Raw genomic sequence first — 18168 nt, 5'->3', positions numbered from 1 at the left:
AGGTAAGCAGTACCAGGGATGGGAATTAGCCTTCACAGTGATGGTACACAAGCTGCTGTAGTTTTAGGGACATTGCAATATCTCCATGTAGCAGTGTCTCATTATCTGGTACTTCTCTATGCATGATGAACACAAGGGTGGTAAAACATCCTGAATCCTCCCTTGAAGATGTTCCTGCCACCAAGGGAATGGTTCCTGGGGTGCAACTCTGGCTGGGTTCAACTTTCCCAGTGCCTTTTGGGGCAGCTTGGCAAATTCATCTGTGAAGGTCTCTATTTGGCATTGTTATACAAGGGGAGTATTTCTTCCCGTATAGCTTAAGCGGTGTTGCAGGTACCAAGAATCCCTTCTGAGTTGCCAAGAAAACTGCAGGCAGAATTTTCTAATAATTTGCCAGCGGACTAGTCAGGAGATGATCAAGATGGTTTGGAAAGATCTTCTTTCATGAGCATACTATGCTGAAGCCCCAGCTCCTGGTTTATTTTTATCCGTGTGCATTTTTATGTAAAACACAGGGCACAGAGGCAATGTGATTTATCCTGGATGGAGGACTTTGCAAAAAAGAGAAGACTTCTTTTTCTCTATAGCTATGAGTTGATAATGACATCAGTTACTTGCCCTTCAGCCAGATATCAAAAAACAGCAGGGTAATTGCAGCACGGAAACCAGCAAGAAGTCAGGGGATGGCTCTTAATCATGCTTACATATCTCCACCAAGGATAGAAGGGTTTAAAAAAGACAAGTCAGCAAAGTAGGGCAGTGTCCATACAAAAACTCTTCTGTCTGTTTTTCCCAAGATTACAACTTCTTCCCCCTTCACCACAATGATGTCTCTTGAAGCTAAATAGCGGCCTCCTTTCTCATTTATGGAAGTGAGAAAGGAAAAGGGAGCTGGAGGATCCAGCTCAGCACTAAAATAGAAGTGCATGGTTTCCAGCTAGCTGGATGCCAGTGTCACAGGTGTGCCCTGGAGATGGTGCCATGCTGCATAAGTAGGTAGAGGACAGCTTGAGTCTGCAACTTGGCATTTGACTAGGGTTGCAAAGACTTTGAGGTTGTAGTGCTGTTCGTCTCCTTCTAGGCCAAGTTCTCAGGTCATTCTCACAAAGGGTAGGTACCCTATGATGGTTAGCAGAAGGGGAAGCATCACTGTTGCTGGCACCTGGTCCTTCCCAGGTCTGCCAGCCATCCTCTTAGTCTTCCAAAATCATTTCCAAATCGACACTTCGATTAATAAATAGTCACGCGTTTGTTGGGGAAAACCTTGAATGACCCTCTGAAGAGGATTACATTTTTTTTTAAGGCTATTTTGAATAAATGGTCTCCACTGTTGACCTCAGTGCAGCTATGTTGTTCCTTTTGTTTGCAGACTAAGCACTGGGGAGTTGTGTGTGTGTGCGCGCACGCAACAGTCTGTCTTCGGCTGCTTTCTGTAAAGGCGATGCTAAATGCAGTGGGAAAAAGCTGGAGGAAAAAAAAAGGCAACCAACAAACCCCTGAAACTCACAAAAGAAATAGTGAATCTATTATTTTTCGCAAGTCTCATGATTTCTGATTGGTGTTGTCGTCTTTTGCTGCTTCAAATTATTCCTCTTTTTCCTGTTGTTGGAGGTTTTTGCAAGCTACCGGGTTCCTATCAAGGTGCTACATTCACGTTAATAGGAAAATTATGCATTTTCGTGCAGTTCCCTTCCATCTCTTTCTTCTGCTGTTTTCTTTTAATTAATCTGCAACAGAGTCCAGCTACAACAGATAATTCGCTGCTTGTCAGGTTAGGTGAAGGTAGCTCAGTGCACAAGGCACTTTAACGATGGGGAAAATCTTCTTTGCTAATTGGATTGCAGTACATGTGTTACTGCCCACTCTAGCTCAACAGAATCTCTTTAATCTGATTGCCTCACTGTTACTTTACACTTTAGAATTTGTGACATTCGACCTTCTCGTGAGAAATAAATATTATTTAATTATCACAGGCTCACAGAATCGCTGAGGTTGGAAGGCACCTCTGGAGATCGTGCAGACCGACCCCTGCTCGGAGCTGGCTGCCCTCAGCCTCCGTGTTGCCTGATGCTTGGACTGTATAGTTAGGAAAATCCAGAATTCAGCATTCTTGATGGGGAGAGCACTGCTGAAGGTTAAGAAAACAACACACCTAAGTTATTTAATATGTTGAAATCCTGTTGTGTACACACTCATCCTCCTGCTGAGCTTAATGGAAATGTGTGTGTATTCCTCTGACCTAGGACACCGTTTAGTCACTGTCTTTGTATTCTTATAAATGTAAAGTGTCTTGATTGTAATAGAACTATTTATTTTGCCTCTTTTTCCCCTTTCATCACTGATTCCCTTTTCTACCCTGAAGAGAATTAAATTTCCTACCTGTAAACTCAACTGCTGTTGCAGCAAGTTGAAAGACAGGATGCTAAATGCGTTTGTTGGTACTTATTGAGAATGTCTACATTGTAGTCACAGAAGTAATTGCAGTTTCATGCAAATATACTCAATCTAGCTTGGTATATGCAAATACACCAAATCAGCTAGTTCAAGCACCAATAATGATCTAGCCACACTCTGATGGGGTTTGTAATAAGCTAGCGTACCCTGCTGCTGCTCAGGCTAATTTATGGTGCTCGTATATACATTGCAACCATATGACCATGTCCTTTACTCCTGTATGACGTGCTTGTGTGTGTTTTTTTAATTATTTATCCTTTTTGCTAGGAAGAAGTCTTTCTCATGCTTTGCATTTCAAAAGCCCTTTCCTCTGAGGAACTCACTGTTTGGTCAGACAGGACTAAGGTTAAGTGATGACCTTGTTTGCTCAGGAACATGGATGCTGCTGGCATGGATCTCATCACTGTCCTGGTGCAGGGGTCCTTTGGCAGAAAACATCTTTCAAGAGAGCAGCGTCCTTTATTTTTAACTGATCTCGTTTAAGTCAAAAGCTCTTACACACGTGTGGGAAGTCTGGGAATTCATAGCCACTTTTTTTGAGTCGTAACCACAGTAATGCAGTGGTGTCGTGTGAAGGAAATGAGAAAAATGGATAACCAGATTGGAATGATCCAGGACTTTAACTCCATGGGAATGCTGACTTAGATTGAAGGTGATGTTTGGTTTTACACCTACAGCACAAGAATGGGCTTTGAGCGGCCCCATGGCCCTGTGCTTAGGAAGTGATTTCTGTGTTGTCTTAGTAAGGAAAATGCCACGAGAAGCATGCAAGTTCATGTTTCTTAAAAACTGCGTAGTGTGCAGGATTTGACAACTTTGCAGAATTATATACCTCTTTTTATACCACACAACCCACTCTTCATATGCAAGGACTTGTGGCCATGGTTCCAATTAACGTTACTCTTGTAAGTGAATGTCCAATGCTGCCTCTTTTGTCTTGTGCAAAAATCCCAGCTCACGTGTGGTGAATTGTTTTGGCAGTTGCCTTTCCATTACCAGTGGGGGAGAATTGTGAAAAGCTACTGTCTAGACCTACTTGCAGAACTATTATGGCAAAAAGAATAATCTTACAGGAGAAGTTCCTATTTCCAGGACCTATTTGTACATTCTGACTCCTCTCCGTATAATAGGATTACACATTTCTTATCACAACTGCAAACTGGATGTGTGCCAGCCATAAACTGTGCACAGTGTAACAATATGATTGCAGGCAATTTTTTCCCCTGCCTTCCTCTTTCTATCCATTCCTTCTTATTCTGGGTTAAGGGAAAAAAAATACCATATTAGACAGTGTGGGATGAATCATAGAGCATCACTTAAAACATTACTATAGCCTGGCATATAGAAGCAAAACCACTTGACCAATGGGAACTAATTACAGACAAGAAGTGTGCCTTAGGAGAAAAAGATATTGATGTTTGAAGTGTTTCTTTAATGCATATTTTTGAATTTGGGGGTAGAATTAAGATTCTGTTGCTTTGAGGGAATCTTCATCTATTCATATGGTAAATGTGGGATTGATGCCTATAGCTGAATGATTATGGACAGACGCACATTGCATTGCTGTTTTATTTAACATGTGAGTTTGATTTACATAGCACTATTGCAGTAATTCTGTCTGCAGTGTGCTGGACTGCGATATATTAAACAGGTAAAATAATTTTGGTCTGAGGTAACTTAAAGCTAAATAAATGCTGGAGAGGGAGATCTGAGCATGTGCTGGTTATCTTTAAATAGGTTAAATAAAGGAGGAAGAAAGACAACCAACACCCCCCACTCTCAAAAACAAAAACAGACCAACAAACAAATGTAATATGCATGATCAGAAGTGGAATTCTTTTACGGCTCTTACGGTTAAATGTTTATCAAGCTATCTGCAGAGAAATGTGTATTTTCTTGGAGTCTGGCCAGGTGTCAGTGGTGGTTGGCAAGGAGAAGGCGACCCAGATTGCCCTCCCTCGGCATCCATACCAAGCGCATTCGCTACAGCTATTTTGGGATTTTTAAACTTTAGTCTGGGAAAGTGCAGTACGTCTGCTGGGATGAGCTGCAAGCAGCCGTTGCGGCGGTTCAGCCTCTGTTGAACACGGCTTGAATTGTGAACAAACGTGGCAACGTCAGTGGCATTTGGAATCTGCTCTATGTCTCGAGGCTGCAAAAATAAAAATGTGTCACTTCTGAAATACCTTCTCGCAGTGTAGAGGTGAGGCAGTCATCTTTTTCTTGCTGTTTGGATAAGCTCACAAATTACAGGCGGAAGAAGAATAGTTTTAAGTGGGTTTGTTCCTCAGTTCCAGTTTTGGAAAAGACAAAGCTTTGAAGATGATTGCTGGGTTACGTGAGCTGTGAGGTCTTGTTTGTCCTGGATCCCTCCTTCAATGTGTCTTTGCCCCCCTGAAACAATTGTGAAGGTGAGAAATGCACGTGTAGGACCGCTGCCTCGGGCTGCCTGTGCTGCCCCATACTATGCCTGCCAAATCCAGGAGCAGGCTGTGCTTTTCTCTCCCCTTGCTCACAGAAGTCAGGGTAAAAAGGGTCTATGCAGAGCAATGCGCTTGATTTCTTGCTAAAGAAAGCCTGCTTACTGAAATGGTTTTATATATATGTATGTATATATATAAAATATAAATATACGAGCATTTTAAATTGAATTTTGCTGGCCATTTGCAGGAAGGTCTAGGGGTTTATTCAGGGTAGAAATTCCTCTCCAGATGTATCATGCAGAAAGAGGCTCTGTTCTTGCATGGGAAAATCTCAAGCCCAAGCTATGGTCAGTGCGAGCATTGCTTCTCCAGCAGGCATAGGTGGCTTGGCTGGAACAGCCGTTGCTGTTTTCTTGGCCCACGGGCTTTTATTAACTCAGTAGCAGAAAAAACTTGTCAAATGGAGTTGTATTAGTCACTGTTTCGAGGATGGGTTCGGGGAAGGGTGGGGACAGAGGCGAAGGCAACATAAACAGATTCTTTAACTGGGCGTGATGGGGAGGTATTAAGACCTCCAAGTCCCATTCTCTCCCCCTGATCATTAACTATATTGTGTTATGAGTGAGCTATTTGAAGTAATTCGCATGCCATTGAAATTCTAGTCACACATGCATAAGGTTTCTCTAAACTTTTAATGTACTAGGCTCCAGTTACATGTGGTGTTGGGCTCTGCACACTAAATATGGTTATTTCAGTAATTGATTCTAAAGGAATAGGTGTGAGATGGATTGGTATATTTAGCCCCTAAATTGTATGTAGAAATTGGCAAAAGTCATCTGCATTTATTTCAGTATTCAAACACAGTTTCATTCATTTATTTTTTAAGTCAAGGGAAATGAGTGTTTAAAAAAATCCCACCAGCAACAGAAGACAGCACAAAACTATACTGGGAATTTAATGTACAAGTGAGGAAATTAAAAGTTCCTGCAATAAATGCAACTCTGTCATATTACAGGTATACTGCAACATAAATTTCTCAGCCACTACAACAATATTGAATTCTGCATATGTGCAGGATGGTTGACATAGAGTGGTTATGAGAATTACAGCCTTGTTTTTCCTAGCTAGTTCATTTAAATTCTCAGCCTTAATGTTCTGTTAACCTTCCATTTTCTTGCTAATCTGCTTTAGGAAAATAAACAAAGTACAAACCCTAAGTATCTTGCAACTCAAAGTGATGTATACCTGGAGGGAGAGAGATAACATTAGATTACAGCAATTTTTTTGTGGCTTTGTCAGTGTCAAATCCTTGACCACTGTTAATGTTAAAACATTCCGTGTCTTTGTGGAAGCGATCGGTGGAGCCTTTGCATCTTGTCTCCACAAGACTGGGAGAATGAGGCAGAAGACAGCTGCTCATCTGCAGAGTCTGTAAAACCTTTTTCTGTGTCCTGCACAGGTGAGCTCAGCTTTTGGGGATGCTGGAAGCGAGGAGGGGGTAGGAGAACCCATGTGCGTGGGGAAAAGTGGATCCATTGTACCTCTTGAGAGGCAGGATCCACGGAGGGACCACACTGTCCCACCAGCTTTTCAGGTGCTTTCCAAGTCTGCGTCCTCACTGTCGATGCATTCCCCTCTTATTAACTGAACAAGTGCTGGGGTTGCTATTCTGCAGTGCAATACCCATGGAGATGTGTCGTGCAGCATTTTCATAATGTGGTATTGGCTCAAAGCAAGACATTGAGACTTCTGATGCCCCCTTCCTTTTTTCCCAGAGTAACGCGTACTGCTCTGAATACTGCTGCAGGAAATTTTGGTGCATCTTTTACGGGCATATGTCTGGAGTTAACACTTCAGTGAGTTGTACAATTTCCATGTTGCATAAAAAAAAATCTGCACACAAAACTGATGATGTCTGGAGTCACTTCTGAATGCTGGTCAGCTTTTGTGTGGCATCGAGCTGTGAGAGCTGAAAGCTAAGAAAGAGAAAGTTGTAGAAGCAGCCACTACAAACTTAGAGACCATTGGGAGATTGGAAATTGATTTAGCAAAATAAATCTTTGTTAGATTTCATATGAAATGAAATACTGGTTCCTTTTCTAAATCTCTTGTGGTTAAACACTTCTATCATGTCCTCACCACCTGCTGGAAATCCAACACAAAAACAAGAATAACCAAATCTTAAGTTGTAGCAGCTGAACCTGCTTCAAATAAATAGCAAAAGCTATTGTTTACGATAAGTGTTATCTGATTGCTGGCAGAACCTGTGTTTATTGCTTTTGTGTATTACAGTCTCTTGTAATTTGGACAGCTAAAAATTGTATTCATTTTTCCATTGTACAGAGGTTTGTAAGTAGACAGACATCCGTAATTACACTTAGTGGGACTGGAAAGCATATAAAACAAAATAAAATTGCTTCGTTTTAATCTGAAGTAACGTCACGTCAAACTTTCCACTTCTTTACATATCTTGGAGCAAATATCTTTCTCATTCTTTGAGTAACATTGGAGGATGTTTAGGGACTATCACCAGGGTATGCTGTGCAGACTGTTCTCATGTACTTGATGTTTTGAAATGTTTGCACTGAAAGTCAAACACGGGGTGCTTATTGTACAGGTGATCATGAAGGAAAGCTCTGAAGGGCAGACTGCCCAAGTGTCAATGAATATCTGGAGCGAATCTTCCATTTCAGTCCAGTAATTGGGTCTTTCTCCCCCTCTGATTTAAAAATAATAAAACAAGCCAAGTGCAAATGGCTCTTTCAATTCTTTTTTTTTTCCATGTCCTATCACTCCTCTTTAGAACTCATTCTTTTCATTCCATACATGGAAAAAGAACAAAAAAACAAATGTCTCTAAAACCCCAAATGGCCACTGTAAAGTTGCAACTTGGATATATTCCTCGGGATATTTTTGGTGTTCTTGGCTTCATGTCTTTATTTTTTCACAGTTCATAACACACTAACCTTTTCTCTGGAGGCAGAGGGATATGCATATATTATTTACACCTTTTGTTTTTTGTCAAATAATATCACACTTCGTGCTTTCAGAGCTCTTGACAACCCGGTCTTCCTAGCAGTCCCAAGAGTTAAGAACAGGCAAGTGTGATCCACCACAAACAGGCTTGAATTTGATATTAAGCGAACCTCACTGCTCTTCTCTTCTGACTTTGTGTCATGGTGATGCTGGCCAACACTGGGAGACCACGACCTTCCTTTTGGCTGCCTCAGTTGTCTGTGTTTGTACTATCTAGATTCGCTAAAGTGAGACCATGAAAACTTGATGTTACTCAGTGAGAACTGTCCGAGGGGGAAAAAAAATTTTAGGGACATGGTTTAGTAGGTGATATTGGTGGTAGGAGGATGGTTGGACCAGACAATCTTGGAGGACTTTTCCAACCTTTATGATTCTATGAGAGTTACTTATGAAAAGAGGGGATTCCTCCATGATTTTTATCTGTCAAAGCTGTGCCTGTACTGGGGAGGTCAGGATGTGTGTGTTTGGCGAGGTAGGACCTGTAGGACCTAGTCTTGGTGTGGGAGCTTGGTGGACAGTCCCAAGGGCAGCACCTTTGCACTCTGCAAAAGCAGGGGAGGGAAGGGGAGGATCAGTTTTGAAAAGAGCATTTTAGGAGCATGCCAAAAGCACTTCTCCGCTTTTGAATCAAAAGCAGCAGAGGGTAGACCCTGGGAAAGTAAATTTTCCTCCTCAGACTTTCATGACCCAAATTCCTTTTAACACAGCATACTTCATCACACTATAAACTTTGGACCATTGTGATTGCTTCTCTTAAAGAGTGAGATTTTTATGGAACTTAATCTGAGCATTCAATGTTGCAGAGAATATATGTATGTCACAATTTGAATATCAGATCTGTGAAGTGTCTTTCTAGTAATCATTCCTCAAACCCATGCTTGTAGTAACACAAATTGTATTTGATAGAATCATGATGCTGGGCCAAACAAAATGCTCAAAAGGAGCAGGTTGGCTGGGACACTTACTACCAGCCTATTTAATGTCTTTTGAAGTTGCTACTCCTTCTCTTCCGGCTAAAACTAATGGTCTAGAATAGATGTGTGGTACGATGATGGTAACTGCCCTCAACTGGAGGGAATTCACTTCACAGATGCTTATGCAGCTTGTCATGCCATAAAAATGAAATGGTATTTGGTGGATAGGATTAAAAAAAAAAAAAGACTGACTTCTCAGGTACATGACAGGTAAGTCAAGAACTGTAAGATCACAAGGCACCGTGTAGATCCAGTTCTCTGCAAGGGCAGGCAGCTGTCTGACAGGTGCAGTCCACAGATACCATAAATATCTGCTCTGTATCCCTCACTCCATACCACGAGCTGCTCAATGTATATGCTCTGGGAGGAAATGAAGACTAAAAGCTGAAGTAGAGCATGTGTAGGGAAAGAGAAGGAGCCATTGTGGGCACTGCTGGGTCTTAAGCTTCCTGTAATAGCCAGGAGCTGATCAGAGGTCCCCTGGTTGACCTGAGATGGACCTTCTATATGCTGCTTTATTATTATTTATTGATTGTCCTGTAAAGAGCTGAAGAGCAGGCTGTTACCTTGGCTCTTCTCCTTTATTTTCAATGTTAAGGAAAGATATGTATTTTTCTTTCCAGTTGAAATTAGGATCCTTGCATGATTTCTATTGTCCCTCTGCTTTGAAAGGCTAGATTGGAAAAGTCATTTAAAAACCCATGCGAAGTCACACTGGCTAAAAAAGTTCTTCCACTGTTGGTGTGCTGCAGGTCTTCTGCATCTGCATTTCTCTGTCTGGTCTGTGTACCTGACCTGCAGGGGTCATTCGGTTTTGAGTGTATCACCATGCAGGCATGGTCACCACTGGCAGCTCTCTGTGTCAGGCTGTACCAGTAATTTCAGGAGTAAACATCTGAAAGGCAGATATAGATGTAAAGACCCGTGAAAGAGACTTTAATTTCCTCTTTCTGTAAACATGTCATCATTCCCATTTCACAGATAAGGGAATGTGTCTGTAGGAAACAAAACCATCTATTTAATTGTGTTACTGTTGGGAGTGCTGTTTGGAAATGTTGGCCATTTGTGACATGTTTTGGAGACCAAAGGATTTGAAATACAAACTGCTGTCAGCAACTCCAGAAAGCTTTTCTGTGTTGCACAATCCAGTTGGCTCAGACTGGGAGCTCTCTCTACTGAGACTGCTGTCAAGCCGGTGGGTGATGCGCGGGCTGGACTCAGGGGCTGGTGAGCAGTCACTGGAGGCCACATTTCATATCTAGACACCTGTAAAAACACACAGAAATGGTCCTGGAATCTTAAGAGGCTTGTTTGACCACACCTTGAGTAAGACTACTGTTTTAATACATTTCCATTATATGTGTCCTACAGCCCCAATCTTCAAGATGACAAGACAAAAGGCTCACCAACTATGTGGTTGCTACTATTAAAATAACAATAATAAAACATTTTACTGCCGGGTTGGCTGAGATTTGGAAAACATGAACATGTATAAGCTACGGTGGTGTTAGCCACCGGTTTGTGTGGCATGCCTAGACTCTCCTTGCCTGCCACATGGAGAGATTTAGGCTTCTTGGAATGAGATACAAACAGCTAGCATACATAACGTGCAGCTGCCTTCCGCTGGTTGATAGAAAATTATAGCATTAAATATAGCATTAAATCTACTTCTCCTGTTTTCCCACCAGCTCAAAGCTCCAGGGATTCGCATCTATCCATTCCTAAACCCTATTTTAGGACCTCCTCCCAAAGGCAGGCTCCCTGTTCCTCTGCCCAAAAATCAGAACTGGCACACGATTTTCTTTTTTCCTATTGTTAAAAAACGCTGCCACAAGCTGAAGTGAAAAAGCTGGCAGATGGCTTGATGGGTAAGCACTCAGTTCATGCACATAGACATTCAGGTAAAACTCGGAGGCAGCTGTGGCGTTTGGCAGTTCAGGGAAGTTCAGAGAAGTGGTGCCTGTCAGGGTTCTATTCGTGTTGCAGCTGTAGGCTCCAGAGGCTCCTTCCTTACTGTTTGAAGCGCTCACAAAACACCACAAGTGACAGAGAAGTCGTGGAAAGGATGGGCTGAGTGAGGTGCTGATGTGCCGGGGCATGTGGAGAGAAGCTCCTAGGGGGGTTCAGGCCAGGAGGGCCCCGAGTCTCGGCTGTGTCCTGCTCCCAGGGCGCATTGCCAGGGTTCAAGATGAGCCCTTTGGATGTTTTTCATGATCTGTAGCAAAGTTTTCCCTAGGCCCGTCTGTTTTTCCCTTTTGTATGGGACTCTGCTTCCTTGCCTGAGGAATAGTTGCAGACATCTATTTCCCTCATCCTTTCTGAAGCCTTTTCTAAGCTTCCTTCCCTCCACAAGTCTTTGATATATTCCCTTCCCTTCCTGATCTGAAGACTGGTAAGCACAGCAGGTGAGGAGCGTTAGTGCTGCATCTGCTGCTAATTGGGCTCACAGGCTCATTCAGATAGCTCTGGCAAGCGCAGTACCAAGTTAATCAGGAGCCGGCGCTTGTAGGAGAATGTTCATATTATGTAGGGTAAGCAGAGGGATTTGCATGCCAGCTTTGAAAACCGGAGCTTACCAAAATGAAGCTGGCTGTGGCTTTCAGCAGTTGGCCTCCCTATGGCCCCATGCCCCCGGGGGTCTCGGTGCTTCTCCTCATGTGTGCCCTGCAGCAGGCCGGGGGGCAGAGCTGCTGGCCCCAGCTTGGAGATGACAACTGGGAGCCTGGTATTCAGGGAGGTGGTCACACAGTGCCTTGTATTCAGCAGCAGTGCTGGCTTAAGCACATTCCTGGCTGTTTTATTCCTCCTTGCGTCCTGCCAGGAGAGTGGGAGCTGTGTGGCGAACACAGGCCGAGCCTGTCTGGCACCACCAACCTGCTTCCTCCACCTGCTTTCCCAGCCTTGCTCCAGCCCCTGTGCCACCACAGGCTTCCCCTGCTCTTATCCAATTGATTGTGGCTCCTTTAAGCTGTCCAGGGCAAAATTACCCCCCCCTCCCCGCCCCCCAAAAAATACAACGAGAAACTCGCTTTTAACATCTTTCTGCTCAGCAGGGCGGTTTGCAGCGCAGCGCCTGTGGACTGGCAGGGCCGCGCAGGTGTGGAGGCCGTGCATGGCAGGCAGGGGGAAGGCAAGAACTTCTTAGGCTGAGTTTGCTTTTGAAGCCAAGGTATCCACTAACTACAGCTTCGGTGTTTTTGCCTAAGGTCATGCAAGAACGCTTGGCAAGAGCAAAGCACTGAAGTGGGTCTCCCCAGATCCAGGTTACCACTCTAACCCCAGGACTGTTTTTCTTCCAGCACTTGAAAATGGTCTGAAGCTCCCATGAGGTACTTTGTGAGAGCTTTTTAGGCAAAGATTTAGCTCTAAAAAAGCACGACTGTTTGCTTTGTAAGGGGAAGCTCTTGTTCCTGTTTCCTTTCTGATGTATCCCTTCTGTTCTTGGCTTGCTAACTTGATGATATCACTCCCCATGCATTGGGCAAAAGCTGTTTTCCCTCTATTCAAAGAGCCAGGAGGAGCAGCTGCTGCACTGACTCTAATCTCTTGTTCTTCCCACACTCCTGTGGCATGCCAATGGGAGCTAGGACCAAGGAGGCGCGTGGAGAATGCAGATGAAAAAGTGAATTTGCTGTGTCATCCTTGAGTCTCGCAAGCCAAGAAGTGGTTCGCTGGCGTTTATTCAGGAGGAATCCGGAGTTTGTGCAGCATATCCTGGGAATTGCTGATAACTGGGTATGGAGCGCTCCCAGGCTTTTTGTCAACCACCTGCAGCAGAGGAGATGGAAGTTCTTGCTACCTGGTGACTTCCCTGTGCCACAGTATGGGCAATGAGCTCTTGGTACGTTCTACCTTCTGCCACGTAGGATGCCCATATCGTAGGCATCGATATGACAGCACCTTTTTGGTTGCTTGCCCATACTCAAAAAGCTGCATCAGTAATTCATTTCCCATGCCTCCCTTACAGGCAGGTTCTTCAGTCAGGTCCTCTGACCCTCCCGCTTCTAGAGGACCATCTTCTGTGATTAGCTGCTGAGCTGTGTGTATGGAGACACTCAAACGTGCCCCCCCTTTATACGTCCTTTTCCGATGATGTTATCTCTCGTTCTTTTTAAAAATAGAGTAATTGCTTCTGCGCTCTCCACAGCTCAGTCGTGCAGGTGCCTGGGTACATTATCCCATGCATACATCTAGTATTCACTCCAGCAGTCTTCCATAATTGACAATTAATTTGAGAATCTTTTTCCATGCTGTTCTTTCACCTTGAGTGCTGGGCGTACTGGATCTCTGCCACCTCGTATTTCTTGGATAAAGTCACCGTGGCTTCTTGTCTTACGATGTCTGACTCTGAGCCAGTGCAACTTGTTGAAAAAAGCTGCTAAACACAGTATGCATTGCAGATTTGTTTGGAAAAGCAGAGCGGTTGTTGGAGAACAGTCTGTAAAACAAAGAGAAAGTCAAAAATCTTGATCTATCCAGAGAAATTTCAGGGGAAGGTATTTACCAAACAACACAATTAGTCAATGCCTTTGTCATAACCATTGCATTCTTCATTCTTTCATTGTATGAAGAGGGGATGATATAAATCATTTTTCTGGGATGCCTTATGTCCATCCCATTCAAATGTATGAAATTCCACTGCAGTGGTGCTTTGATTTCTAACCTTTAAAAGTTATGAGCTGTGACAGAGAAAATTATAAACTCCCATTTGTTTTGTGTGCTTGTGTGGGAAAATTCTGTCTCAATCCAAGCACCATGCAGCCTACAGTGTCTTAAACTGATTTATGGAGCCTTTTCCTTGATTTGCTTGCAGCTGGTATGTGTAAGTCCAAATTCAGTTAGCACACCTGCAGTAAATCAACAATATATAAATGTTTCCTAACTTGGGAGAAAATCCATTAGTGGTTGAATTAAACCCTTTAAAGACTCTTATTTCCTGAGCGTTAGACTACTATAAGTTTTATGTGTGATTTTAACACATTCTGAAGTGTTAGACTAACTACAAAGAGCCACTGAGTATGTAGGTGACAGTTGTTAATGTATTTTAAGAACAGTGAGCTTCTAATAAAAAAAAAAAAAGGGCTCTGTCATGTAAATGTTGATGTATCAACTCTAATGAGGGGTTATAAAGCAGGAAGAAGTTGGTGACTAGGTACGTTTTGTTGGTTTGGTAGCCTAAGGGACTGTCTCTGCCTTTGTAATGCCACTTAGGTGGTAGTTTCAGTAGGGCAAAGGAAATGAGAAATGAGCCTGTATTTCTTAATAACTGTTCCTCTCCTTTATCTTCTTCTTCCCTTCTTCCCTTTGCAGTCCAAGGGATAGGAGCCAGGACTGAGGGCTGCCCCAGCACTCTCCCTCTGTTTCTCCAGCCACAAGCAGTGAGGATGCTGCAGTCTGAATTACCGAGAGCTTGAGCGTGTCCCAGCTCAGCAGAAGGGCTTGGAGCCCTGGCGGTGGTGGGGGCTGGCTTTTCACACCAGTAAATCGGGCCAGGCACTTGGTGCCCCATTAGATCTGCCATCTAAGCTGCTCATTTGAGCATTTCCATTGCACTGAGATGAGCCAGAGCTTAAACAGTTCAAGCAGAGTAATTCTTTGGTAACCCATGTAATTTCACTGGCGTGCTGTTGACCATAGGGATGCTGCTCGCATGAACCAGTAGGCAGTGGCAAAATTTGGAGGCCTGTCTTACAGTTTTGTCTTCCTTCTGCTCCTGTAATTCCCTCTCTCTCTCCTTCCCTCTTGCACCTCCCAAAATACATTTCAGCCAGCGGATCTGAGCGGTACAGAGAAGTAAACAAGTTGCATCACTACACTAAATTGGTTTCTCTCCCCTTTCCTCCTCAAAAGCACAGAAGGGAATAGAAAAGGAAGATTAGTTGTGTCAGAGCTCCATCCTGGTGCCGCTACCGTGCCATGTATTGCTCAGAGCCGAGCATGTATACTTTGTCTAGGATAAATAACAGTGAAACTCTGTCTCAATTTTCTCTGCAGTTTCTCCCACTTGCATTCATTTTAAAATTTCATTTCTCACTCATTACTGTGAGGCCTGCCGTTCAGTGCCCAAGGGAGTCAGGTAAAACATTCTTATTTACTTTTGGTTTCGTCTGGTTCTACTTTTAACTTCCTCTCTTCTTCAAGTTTTTATGTTTTGTTTTGTTCTGCAGTGACTTTACGGGGGGTGGAGAGGGACTGACATTTATGCCGTGTGTGAAAATCCTTCAAACATGAATCTATCTCCTTCAGTGTTAGATTTCTGGCTAATTCTTTCCCTATAAGGTCATCTTGTTTTGCGCTCGCTGTTTCTGCCACTGGTTATATCCTTGATCTCAAAAACATTTACATGGAGCACAGAGCACTGGCAGTTAAGGAAATTTCTGAAATCTGGATTGGATTATTTAGAGTATTATTAGATAGTGGATTATGGATTATTAGGCAATTTATGGGTACTAGTCTAGCTACAATTTTGCAGTCCAAAGGCCTTGGCAGCCCCAGTGATTTAAATATTTTCACCTTTTTTTCTGTGTATTCATTCTCCCCGCAGCCAAAGCAGGCTGCCTTTTCAGTTGTGCTGATGCTGTAGTTTGAGGGGCCTGCCATGAATCAGATTATCAAGTGGTGTGGGCTAAAAATAATCCTTCAGCATAGGGAGGGGGGGAGGAGGCTTCTTCTACCTGCCTCAGTTCACCGCTTTGCAGGATAACCCCGCGGATGGTTGCAGCAGCTCAACCCAAGGGATAACATGGTGATGTGCAAGGCTGGCAACAAGATGCGAGAGGTTGGGGAGAGGTAGGAACTCTGTAAACAGGCTTTCTGCCAGGAATTCTGGCTTTTAACTGGGCAGTTGGGTTCCAATGCATCTTGCTGCAATGTTTTTCAGGTGTTGTCACTATGCATTTCTACAGTGTTATCTGCTCTTGGCAGCTACTGCACCGAGTGCCTGCGCTCCTTGGGTGATGTGTTAATGGGAGCCCACCTCTGCTAGCAGCTGCCGTGGCTGTTAAGGCAGGGACACGTCCTATTCAGTTGATCTGCGAATAGTAACCTTTGCAGAAGGGCAGAGCAATAACGTATTAAACCACAGCCACTAAATCTGCAAGAACATCTCTGTCAAAACACTCAAATATAAAAGGCAACGCAACATAAAAGGCAGCGTAAGCTTCCTCTTCTGGAGTGTTACTCAAAAGGGACATCAGCTAATCAAGAATTTACACAGTGACTTCCAAATCAACGACTAAATTACTCCTGGGGTGAGGGCGGTAAGTAAGCATTTCCCTACCAGCACAACAGATAAGTGAGGGCGAGTTTGCAGAAGCAGCTCAAGACACCGAGATGCTCTCTGACTTTCTGTAAGGGGAGAACGATGGGCAAGCCCAGTGTAGGTCAGCAGACCACTAGGCTGTCTGAACGCTCTTAAAGGGCAAAGTTCAATCAGCTTTCACTCCAAAGAGCATTATCAGTATATAACACTAATCCTATGTAACGGTACTTGAGCCTGACACAGGTACCGTGAAGTAGATTTTGTTGACGAGTTTAGCAAAGATATTAAGATGCTGTCAACGTAGACAGGCCAAAGTACTTCCTTAAATCATCCTACTCTTCTGACTCATGGCATTGTATCTTTGCCCCAGGAGGTCACCAATAGTTAACATTCAATCAACTCTGTAATATTAAAATTACCGCCCAGTTATTTTTGATCCTGTTGACTTTTTAGCGTCTGGTTTTGGCATTTGTGGTTTTTGGTTTGGGGTTTTTGTTTTGTTGGGGTTTTTTGGAGGTGTATTTTTGGTTTGGGTTGGGTTTTTTGTTTGTTTTGTGTGGGTTTTTTTTTTTGGCTGTTTGTTTTTTTGTGACCTTTATCCCTTGAACTTGAAAGTGTTCTGCCTGGCCAGTCGAGTGCTCGTGTCCCTGTGCGCTGTGCCAAACTCAGTTGTAGGGGACGGCACAGCGCATATTCAAATAGGACGCGGCCAGATTGCAGCTCTTGCAGCCTCTGCAGTATCATTTTGTTTTAATTTTGAAGCACGTGGTTGAGGCAGGAGGGATTTCATCTTAAAATATTCACAGATACTCCGATGCACAGTAGGGTTGCAGTGGAGATTTCCTTATCTTTCCCTTTTGAAGGGAAGAAATGGAAAGAATTCTGCGGGTCACTCAAATCTTTGCTCAGAAAACAGCGGATTTATTGCAGCTGGAGACATCCTACTGATTGGGTTCCTGGGAAGGAGAATGCCCAAAGTTCCTATTCATGCATGACAGTCCTTTTTGTTTGTTTGTTTTCCCCCTTTTTTTTTTTTCCTGCCCTTTATATTGCATTACCACGCTCTTGCCCCCCACCCCTCCCCAGCTGAGCGTCTCTCCAGCCCTGCCTGCTGTGCTGCTTTTCCCCCGCTGTGCCACTCTTGTGTGCAGTGGCAGCGGCAAAGCAAAATCGACTGAAACGCTGATCTCCGAAGCACACTGGCACACAGTGCTTTAGAGATTAGGATTTTAGTGCATTATACTCGGCTGCTAGCAGAGCAGAGCGCTGTGACAGGGAAACACAATGCTGGAGCCAGGGGTTCTGACTTGGAGTTTTAGCCCTGCTCCCTGTGGGCAAAGCAGCTCCTCGCTTCTCCTCCTGCGGAGCGTTTTGGTGAGCAAGGAGAGGCTCGGGTTTACTGAGCAGATGAAGAGGGATATCCAGGGGGAGGCTGAGAGCCTTTTCATCTAAATCACATATATTATTAAGACAAAAAATTCTCACTAACAAAAAGTAAAAAAGTTTTTATGGTAAGATTTTTCTGCCCTATTCTTGTATGCACATCCTCAGTCTTTCTCTCCCTTTGCTATATTTAGCATTTTATTTTCCCAGAAGCTAAGGAAGATAGATTTTTGCTCTTGCTCCCTTAGAGTTGCAGTCACAAGTTGCTGCCTTAGCAGTTTGCTCTAGATCCTCCTCTCTTTTTTGAGGTTCTTAGATGGTGCCGGCATTTTGCAAACGTATGGTAACTAAAATCAGGCTTGCCACTTGTCCAGCTTCCAGCGAGCCTGCCTGGGTCTGGCTGCACACTTGCCCGTTGCCACCAGAGCTGCTGCCTGGTTAGTTACTTCCTGCAGCCCGTTCTCCAAGGTGGACCACGGGGTTTTTTTGTGCTTCAAAGAAGGCAATGCTAATTAGTGCCCTCATCTAGTATCTGCTCTTCACTGATTTGGAAAGGATCATTACTTAACGACACCAAGTCATTTAAAAAACTCGGTAACCTCTAATATCTTTATCAAACATCAGATAATCACACATT

The 18168-nt window shown here is 43.7% G+C and overlaps 1 protein-coding gene across 35 annotated transcripts in view; it reads left to right on the top strand.

Annotated features, from left to right (window-relative positions):
- The window catches only part of KLHL29 (kelch like family member 29), a 391775-nt gene that overhangs the window by 82014 nt on the left and 291593 nt on the right, over positions 1-18168 (top strand). For 19 of the 35 annotated variants that reach the window (XR_004780729.2, XR_004780735.2, XR_007708143.1 and 16 more), the window contains one exon: positions 12475-12728. The exons of 9 other annotated variants lie outside the window; for them this stretch is intronic. Coding sequence is in view for 17 of the 26 variants with exons in the window: in XM_035560193.2 (XP_035416086.1) it covers positions 12711-12728 (18 nt within the window). In the remaining 9 variants the exon portion in view is untranslated. Of the gene's footprint in view, positions 1-1973; positions 2428-12097; positions 12217-12470; positions 12729-14197; positions 14363-18168 lie in introns of those variants that run through there. 7 more of the 35 variants (XR_007708149.1, XR_007708147.1, XR_004780736.2 and 4 more) reach the window with 4 other exon arrangements.

This window comes from Cygnus atratus, chromosome 3 (genome assembly GCF_013377495.2).
Source record: "Cygnus atratus isolate AKBS03 ecotype Queensland, Australia chromosome 3, CAtr_DNAZoo_HiC_assembly, whole genome shotgun sequence".
Taxonomy (NCBI): domain Eukaryota; kingdom Metazoa; phylum Chordata; class Aves; order Anseriformes; family Anatidae; genus Cygnus; species Cygnus atratus.
The sequence above is the reverse complement of the archived record's forward strand: the minus strand, read 5'-3'. Positions and strand labels throughout refer to the sequence as shown.